Source organism: Monopterus albus, unplaced genomic scaffold (assembly GCF_001952655.1).
Source record: "Monopterus albus unplaced genomic scaffold, M_albus_1.0 scaffold98.1, whole genome shotgun sequence".
Classification (NCBI taxonomy): Eukaryota; Metazoa; Chordata; class Actinopteri; order Synbranchiformes; family Synbranchidae; genus Monopterus; species Monopterus albus.
The window spans coordinates 2,911,093-2,921,543 of NW_018127978.1; the positions used below are offsets into that span (position 1 = coordinate 2,911,093).

General features: G+C 38.4%; 1 protein-coding gene across 4 annotated transcripts in view; it reads right to left on the bottom strand.

Moving 5' to 3' along the window:
• The window catches only part of LOC109965222 (neural cell adhesion molecule L1.1-like), an 88,366-nt gene that overhangs the window by 62,595 nt on the left and 15,320 nt on the right, over nt 1-10,451 (bottom strand). For 3 of the 4 annotated variants that reach the window (XM_020609072.1, XM_020609071.1, XM_020609070.1), the window contains exon 2: nt 137-540. In XM_020609072.1, the coding sequence (XP_020464728.1) occupies nt 137-278 (142 nt within the window). In that variant the 5' untranslated portion in view covers nt 279-540. The remainder of the gene's footprint in view (nt 1-136; nt 541-10,451) is intronic. The other variant, XM_020609074.1, reaches the window with a different exon arrangement.

Below are 10,451 nucleotides of genomic sequence, written 5' to 3' on the forward strand. Positions count from 1 at the left end.
AAACAATATATTGACAATATATACTGAATATATTGTTCAAAAAATATTTGAAGTCAGAATACACAACAGGGAAAATCACTTCCAATTGTAACTCTACATTTCCATGGAGACATGTTTACAGTGGAGGAGTACTCACAGCCTTTGGGGATGTGGATGGCTCCCTGAGCAAACGGAGGTGTGGAGGAGAGGAAAGACAGAGGGAGGAGGAAGAAGATCAGGGGGAGGGCAGGGGAGCAAGGCCCTCTATAGCCCATCCACTGACACTGTGACACACACATCTCTCAATGTCCCATCAAAAGTGATGCAGGACACCCACACACTCATCAACACACACCACACAAAAACACACACTCTCACAGCCTTTCACCCAGCCAGACACACACCCAAGGGACCTTTCTGATCCTCTGGAGAGTGCAGACAAATAAACAGAATAGTGCTTTAAGTTGGTGGGTGTGTGTTGTTTTCACGGGCCAGAGTGAAGCTCTGAACGAGGATCTCTGTCTCTCTCTGTCGGTCCCACAATGCCTCCTCTGGCTGCCACTGCGGAGAGGAGAACAAGAGGGGGATTGGGGAGGGGCAGGAAAAATTGACCCCAAGAACAAAGGAGAGATAAGTGGGAAGGAAGTAAGGTCACACAAGACAGGGAGACAGAAGAAAGGAAAACCATTATTCACACAGAGACATATATGTATGTATGTGTGTGTGTGTGTTGTACTGTATGTTTGGTTATGTGTGAGTGTGCATTAAAGATGAGGGGGCTAGGTCATCCTGATAAAGACAAGATTAGATCAAAGCAGCAGGAAACATTTTCTTTGCTAATGACATTACAAAGACTGTGTGTGTTTGTGTGTGTTTCTGCTACATCAGTTGCATTTCCATTAAACTAAACATCTTGTCTTTTGTCCCTGATTGGTGACCGAACACAGACCCGTGACAGCAGGAGTGTTGAGCATTAAGGCTGACAGATGGGTCAGGATTTTTCCCTTTTGCAGCATGAAATCTCAGGACAAGTTTGGTCATTTTCTTGTTTTTTACTTGAAGAGAGGGATTACCTGCTCCTCTAAGGGGTTAATCTTAAAGCTGGTAAAAGCCTTTAAAAATCCACCCTGCACCCAAAGCTCACAGTCATTCTAAAAATAACTGTGACACTTCAAAGCTTTTGAAATCAGGCAGTGCACATTTAAGGAAATACAGTGCTTTTATGAAACAAATCAAATTTAGGAAAATCCCTCTCATGGACAAAGAAAGACAGATTCTACAAAACCAAATCAGTGTTCCCTTTCCTCTTAATGGAGTTTAAACCATCCCAGTCTCTTAGATATTATATTTATATGCTACTAATGTATTTTGCCAGGTACATCTGCAGAGAAATGTCATTTCAGCACATTGCCTGGCAATGTTGTTTCCTAATGAACAAAATAGAATACAAGTCATAAGATGCTGGATGGACGATGTGCAGGACATTAATATCAGAGACCGGAGTTCAAGTGTGGTTAGGCTTAAGCACTTAAAAAAACACTTTAGTTAAAGGCTAAGGAAATATTTTGTGTGATTTTAGTGAACAGTTAATGTAAACATTAGAGATGTCCCCATCTGATACTAAGTATTGGTATCTGAGGCGTTATGTTTCACATGATCATATCAGCCAGAATATAGCTGATCCTATTCCATTCCTCACTTATCTATAACTGCAGTTCTGTATTTGAACATCATGCAACTGATAAGCTGCTGTATTACTCAATTCATCTGTCTACACTGCCAGGATGTAAACTGGCATTGTGCTTTATGCACCAAATCATGACCTGAAGCCTATATTCTCCAAGTAAAATGCTCCAGAGAATCCACCTAAACAATGAAAGCTCACTAGTTCCAACCAGGGGTCTACCAAAACAGAAATACATCAATCAAAAAAGTTAAAACACAAGAGCTATCATCTGTTACATCAATCCTACTGAACATGTTCTTCTTTTTAAAGTCTGTGTAGTTCTTATTTGCTGTTTTACAATGGACTGAATATACTGTACATATACAGGCATTTGTAGCAAGTAATTCTCTCTTTGTCTATTACTTGTTGAAACTTAGACCCCATTTTTCCCTTTTCCACATTGTTTCTCTAGGTTCCTTTGTGTGTTTCACCAAGTGCTTCCTATGCAGACACATGCCTAAGACACAAGCACGAGCTTCTCGCGATGTACACATGAGATGCTACAAACTTCACATGCTATGTTTTCAGTGTAGACACAGTAGTTTTGTGCTTTTGTCCAGTGGTGCTACGACAGCTGCCACCTTTTGTTACTGCAGTGTTCTTAAATTGTCAAACTAATAATAACAGAGCTAATAATCAAGCTATCTGGTCTGCTTGCAGGTACTGCATCTCCAAAAATATCTGATCAGATTTCCAAATCTGCATTAACTGATAAACTAACCATATATTCTCAATCTAAATGTCTAAACTTTATAAAATGGCATAATAACAGTCATGGAACATAAATTAGCTTTGAGCTTTGAGCCTGGCACAAACAAAATGCATGCAGTGCATTTTGGGATGCTTAGCTGTCCCAAGTCCACACAAGTCAGCTCTCAAAGCATCCTTGATAAAAATAGGTGGCGCAAGAACACTCTTGGTTTTTTGATGTGAACATGGCAGGATGCAGACTATGAATTGTAACAGTACTTTGGCTGTGACTGATGACATTTTACAAGTCCATGAGAACACAAGTACAGAGAAGTATGCATGCTGAAAAATGCCTTAAGAGTCTACAACCATGCAAGCGACTCTGTGAGGCTAACATGCTCACTATGACAAAGAAAATATGCTGAGCAGGTTTTATTATGTTTTCCTAAACGCAGTTAACAAAGTACAGCTGAGACTGACATCAATGTAAATTTGCATATGTATGGTCATAAACCAAAGTATTGCACCAATAAAAATTGTAATCAAATGATGATACTAGATGAAAGTCTATTATCACCAAAGTGATTACAATTAATCAGGAGGGGAACATACAAATGTTTGTAAATGTTTGAGCAGGATTTCATGACAGACCACCCAATAGTTGTTCAGACATTTTATTCAAACACACAAATGTGAAGCTCATGGTGGTCAGGAGACTGCCAAGGTCAGCAGGATTCAGAGACTGGGGATCATGAATAGCTGTTCAAAATTCAACAGTAATTTATCCATTTGAGCTGTTGAGGTATTTTAGTCTGGACCAAAATGGTGGAACAACTGACTACCTGAGCAGCAGCCATCCATAGAACCATGTTACTCACATGGCTAGCATTGTTTTCTAATTATGTTGATAGGAAACAATTTGGCTGCCATGTTACATACTAAACCTATTTGTTGTTGCAATCTAGGAGACATGGTTATGTCTTGGCTGATGAGACATCACACTGGTCGGACTGCACTGACGCCACAGTCTTTGAAATAAGAACAGGGAACAAGGGCAGAGGAGGTGACAGGATTTGTCATAATTTATTAGTCTTTGAGTGTAACCACCCAGGGTTCTCTGCCAAAGCCCATCTGAGAAGCTTCCTTTAAAACACACACACACACACACACACACACACACACACACACACACACACACACACACACACACACACGGTGAGGGGCAAGGAGTGACAGCTGGCTAATATACACCCCCTCCTAAATCTAAAATTACGCAACCTGTCCCCAGCTCCCATCTCTGTCTCTCTCTCTCTCTTTCTCACACACACACCTGCCCCCTCTGCTTGAGGCTGCTGTTAGATGCCAGGCCTATTTACAAAATAAATGACCCGAACAGAACAGTGAGACATAAGGTGTGTGTGTGTCTGTGTGTGTTTGGTGTTAATGGGAATAAAGATAACAACCAGCACAGGGGGTCCCACATGTAATGAGCACAGACAGCAAATGTAACATACATACAGAAAATAATTGATGTATGATTTAACCCTTGTGTTCTGTTAACACAAACCTCACTGCTGCATGTGTAGAGGTGAAAAGATTGGTCTATTTACACAAGGTTGAAGTTAGCAATGATTTAATTTAGGCCAAACATTGTGTTGTTCCAGCTTCTTAGATGTTTGTTGGTAATATAATTTACTGGTTTCTTTAAAAAGTCATTGATATGTATAAATAGTATTTTGTTTTATGTCAGACTCCACTGTAGATGTGCTGGTCACTCAGATTTACAGCAGTAACAGGATTTGAAAACTATTCCTGCTCACCACTCATCATATTTCCCAAATATTCTCTTCTCTAATGGTTCTCAGTTTGATTTAATTCATATGGCCATAATGCTTGTAATTTTCTGAATGACTTCAGGAATGATGAAAAGTGAACAATATTGTGCATTAAATGTCACTGTGCACAGTGAATTGCAACTGAGAAGATTCTGTCAGCAAGGCTCTTTCAGCTGCTGCCTCAGTGAAAACAGAAATGCAACCATGTATGAAAAAGAGACGATCCATCACCATGCATCTTCTGATTAATCCATTAATGAGCCTTGGTTCCCCCCCCCCCAACTAACTTAATACCACAGTAGGACATCTATGAATATTTAATCTAAAGGAAGTCCAAATGTATAACCTCCTCTTCTTACAACCACAAACCAGAGTATGGGATTGTGTCACTAAGCACGAGGCAGGTACTGTTAGCAGGACTGGAGCATGCTGGGACATTTAAATGGGCAATTGAGGGGATATGTAAACCATTATCTCATGTTTTTAACATGTCGTTTCGACTTGGCCAGTTCCCCAATAATATGAAAATAGCAAAGGTTATTCCACTGTCTAAATCTGGAGATAAGCACAACTTCACAAATTATAGACCGGTTTCTCTGTTGTCACAGTTTTCAAAAATCTTGGAAAAACTCTTTAATAACAGATTAGACACATTTATTGATAGACATAAAATCCTCTCTGATTGCCAATATGGTTTTAGGTCGACATCCCTGGCCATTACTGAGCTAATGGAGGACATAACAAGTGCTATGGATGAGAGGAAATACACAATGGGAATATTTATTGACCTAAAAAAAAGCATTTGACACAATCAATCATGAGTTATTAATGGATAAGTTAGAAAAATATGGCATCAGAGGAATGGTTTTGAACTGGATTAGAAGTTATTTGACACAGAGGCGTCAATTTGTGAAGTTGGGTGAATACCAATCGAGTGAGCTGGATATTGTATGTGGAGTGCCTCAGGGTTCTGTTTTGGGACCTAAATTATTTATACTATACATTAATGATATATGCAAGGTTTCTGATTTAGTGAAAGTGGTTTTATTTGCTGATGACACTACCATATGGGCATCGGGTGAAAACCTACAGCAACTATCTGGATGGGTTACACAGGAACTTGAGAAGATAAAGAAATGGTGTGATAGTAATATACTATCTCTGAATTTGGATAAAACTAAATTTATGGTATTTGGGAATCATAGACTAGATAATGAACTTCAATTGAAAATTGGGGGAGCTAATATAGAACGAGTACATGAAATTAAATTTCTAGGTGTCATAGTGGATGATAAATTCTCCTGGAAATCTCATATCAGATATATTCAGAATAAAATAGCAAAAAATATATCGATATTGGCACGGGTGAAATATATTTTGGATGGGAAAGCATTACACATTTTGTATTCCTCATTGATGTTACCATACTTAGAGTATGGCGTTGAAAACTGGGGAAATAAATATAAAAGCTCACTGGAACCATTGTACATATTACAAAAAAGAGCGATAAGAATTGTGCATAAGATGGGGTATAGGGATCACACCAATGGAGCTTTCATACAGTCTAAATTGTTAAAATTTTTTGATTTAGTGGGATATAAGACTGCAGTGTTTATGTATAAAGCCAGGAACAATTTATTACCTGGTGGAATTCAAAAACTATTTAATGAAAGGGAAGGGGGATACAATTTAAGGGGTCAGTTAAATTTAAAAATTCATGGGAAAGCCACACACCTGTCTATATAAGACCCTACAGCTCACAGTGCATGTCAGAGCAAATGAGAATCATGAGGTCAAAGGAAGATATATGCAAGAACAGGCTCAATGATTAACTACATGGACTATTGTGGGTGTGGTGTATATTTTGTAACCATTCTTTAGTATATCACTTGTGTGATGTAAGAATGTTAACACTGTTATATTCTTTTTTTAGTATAATATGTGTGTGTGTAGAAGTGATTCATTTATTGCTTGCAAACCAATGATGGTAAGATGATGTCATGGGGTAGGACTGGATAGTCATGACTTCTTCCTACTCCATTCAAGCATGTACTAGGTATAAGCAAATTGATATTGGATTGTGTGTAAAAATGGGTGTTGTTATATCAACTGTTTTATATGCTTGAAAGAATAAATAAATCAAATCAAATCAAATCAAATCAAATCAAGCCTTATGAGCAGCAGCAGTGGATTATTGGACTTTTTTCCCTAGGTTTTGCTATTCAGGCTACACAGAAACAAATGTCCTAGCCTGTGATGGGGTGCACCTGCAGCTTGAAAGGCAGACTGGACTACTGGACTCGACAGGAAAACATCTGCAAACTTCTTTGTTTTCATACAAATTAATAATGTTTTAATTGATTCTTTATTTATTTATATATTATATTTTGTCTTGTTTAGCTTTTTGCACCCCGGCCAAACCCAGGGCCTTTCTGTGTGGAGTTTGTATGTTCTCCCTGTGCCTGCGGGGGTTCTCTCAGGGTACTCCAGCTTCCTCCCACAGTCCAAGGACATGCTGCTTAGGTTGATTGGTGTCTCTAAATTGCCTAATCAGTAGGAATTCCTACTCACTCCTAATTGTAGGAGTGAGTGTGGCTGTTTGTCTACATGTCAGCCCTGTGATAGACTGGTGACCTGTCAGGGTGGACCCCTCCTCTCTCCCAATGTGTGCTGGGATTGGCTCCAGCCCCCTATTCAAGAATAAGCAATATAGATGATGGATCGATGGATGGATAATATTTGGTATAAAGTCTAAGGTCTATAGCATCTGTAACTGAAAACTAAGTGTGATTTGTGCATTATTAATACAACAATGTATATAAATGAGGAAATCACTATAAAGCATTTTACTACATATATTAACTACTACTATATTAACATAATATTAAACTAAATAACTTTATAACACAATAAAGCACAACTATATTATAATGTGTATTAACTATATTTGCTGTAGTATTAAAATATTACAACAGCAAATAATATATTACTACAACTAACATCAATAAAGAAGATATAGGTGTTGACAATAATAATAAACACAATTATACCCCATTACTTTAATATTTATTGATTTACTGTATAATACTTCTAAATGCTGAGTCAGGCGGTTAAAGTAGAGTATTATTATAGTTATCCATGTACAAATAATCATTTACAGACAAAGAAATTTACAGTATATTATCCCACTAAGTCACATTACATATCATTTTAAATAACATATGTTTGGAGTCGGTTCAACCACAGAGACATCTACCTCTTACTGTGGGAACAAACTTTACTAAAATTCCAATAAGAGAAATGTGGATTTTAGAGGATAAAACGTAAAAGTACTGACTTCACAGATACACAGCGGGTAAACATTTATTATATTTAACCTGATTTTACAGCAATTCCAAACATACTTTTGAAAAATGTCATGTGTGAATGTTTCTAAGCAATTCTCACAAAATAAAAAAAACAACAAAATGTATTAAGCTGAAAACCCAAAATGTAACTATTTTTATCAGTGTTTAAAGAGGGCCCAGGGTCTCCAGAAGGGTCTCCACAACATTAGGTTTAAAACTGTGAGTGGAGGGTACAGTTTCAGGCATGTTTGCTGAATGGAAGATGACAGTTCAATACATCCTATAAGTCTCATAGACAGCATTACAGAGCCAGTTCAGACCCTGCCGGCAGCCTTATTTCTGTTCTCTACCAGTTAAATTTGAACATACTGTGCCACTTTCCTCTCTGTCTGTTCCACCCCCTCACCCCCTGCCCCCACCAGGGCCTTGTGCTGTCCCACAGAATCTGGGGGGCTTAAGATAACAGAGGCAGGGGGACCAGCCAGTCCACTGGGGGGCCTAAGGGGAGGGGGGGGAGGAGGGGAGGGCGGGTGCAGGTGGAATGGTCTACAGGGAGGCCTGAGGTGGTGGGGGAAGGAGGGTCAGTGCAGGGAGTGGGGTGCAGGTGGATGGATAATGTGCGACAGAGCAAAAAATTAATTAATTGATAAATTTCGATTTGTAGAAAAGATTTGGGAAGTGTGGATGGAGAGATTAAACAAAGAGAAGGAGGAGAGGAAGGGGAGACAGAGAGGGATACTTCTCCTAGATGCACCCACAAAACACAAGAGACACAAAGATACACAAAAATGAGGAGAGATTTTGAAGCTCCTCAGACATGGTAGACATGAATTTGCAGGCTATACATGTAGCTGTGTAGTAGCTGCATTTTTTTTGTTCAGACTTAGCACTACTTTGCCCAAAATTCCCAGCAAGGATTTGTTCAAACATCACAGGTCCTACTTGGGTACAGCCGCAGTGTTCACATGATATCACGCATGACAGACACAAAGCAATGCCAGAAGTTATACATTTACAAGGTGCAAGGTTGTCCATAGTGACATGGTGTTCAACAGTGAGGACAATGCAGGTGGTAGGAAATTTTCTGCATTAGCTCTTAAACTGTATCTTCTCTGTATCAGTTTAAAATAAACTTTGTACTAGTAATTTACATGCATCACATCCTACTCGACAGTTGATTGGTTTAAATGTTGTGCACAAGTAGATCTTCTATAACACTGCCATCCTCTTGAGCGTGTCCTTACTGGCAATATAACCACTTCAGTTCATTAATGGAGCCAGATAGAAAGTAGCCAGCTATTTGATTGCATCCAATTGCAAAATTGCCAATAATACTACTGGCTATGTAAATTGGGGCTTTGTTCAGACAGGACACCTAGAGTCAGGCAGATTCTGAAAGGGGCTTTAGTTTGTCCCTCTCTTTTGTCCATGTGACCTAAATTTATTATTCATTGCATACTATACACACACACACACACACACACACACACACACACACACACACACACACACACACAGAGACATAGAGAATGCTACAGCCTGGAGCAAAAAGGTGTAGTTGGCAACCTATAGGTGATTTTATCTAAATGTATGTGTGTGTGTGTGTATGGGAGCGAGAGAGTGGCTGAGTCAGTCTACAGATCTCACTGCTGATGTCCTTCACATCAACCCTCATGAATATGTAAAAGAACTGTCATTTTAATAAAGCACCACTCTGTTAAAAACAGTATGTCTCTGTGTGTAAATGGGAGGGAGATTTTGGGTTGTGTGTTTATGCAGCCCTGTTTCCAACTAATTAAATGTATATACTATCACATTATTTATCTTAATGAGAAGTTTCTGTTTACAATGTGATTCATTTGTTTTACTGACAATATCTGCGTGTAATTATTAAAACATGATAATTTTTTTGTTTTGTGTAGGCACTGTTCTCCAAACCACACACAGGACTCGTGTCACAAACCTGAACTTTATACAGTATGCCAGCCACCCACTCCAAACACCTCTTTAGGACCACTGCTAGGTAAGTTGCTCAGGAAGTGCAATACATTGCTCTTTATAGCTCATAAAATCTACATTAAATTACTTATGATTACTCAGTATGAAGAGTACTAAATTACTTATTGTATTGCTACACCCATAAGGAGTGATGTACAATGTAGTCAGATCTACAACAGCTACATAAAACTGATGAATCATCCAGTGATAGTGATGGTATCACTATGACAATGGTTAAATAGGCAATTGAGGGGATATGCAAACCATTAACCCATGTTTTTAACATGTCGTTTCGACTTAAGCAGTTCCCCAACAATATGAAAATAGCAAAGGTTATTCCACTGTATAAATCTGGTGATAAGCACAACTTCACAAATTATAGACTGGTTTCTCTGTTGTCACAATTTTCAAAAATCTTGGAAAAACTCTTTAATAACAGATTAGACACATTTATTGATAGACATAAAATCCTCTCTGATAATATGGTTTTAGGTCGAAACGATCGACATCTTTGGCCATTACCAGCCTGATGGAGGACATATCAAGTGGTATGGATGAGAAGAAATACACAATGGGAATATTTATTGACCTAAAAAAAAGCATTTGACACAATCAATCATGAATTATTAATGGTTAAGTTAGAAAAATATGGGATCAGAGGAATGGTTTTGAACTGGATTAGAAGTTATTTGACACAGAGGCGTCAATTTGTGAAGTTGGGTGAATACCAATCGAGTGAGCTGGATATTGTATGTGGAGTGCCTCAGGGTTCTGTTTTGGGACCTAAATTATTTATACTATACATTAATGATATATGCAAGGTTTCTGATTTAGTGAAAGTGGTTTTATTTGCTGATGACACTACCATATGGGCAT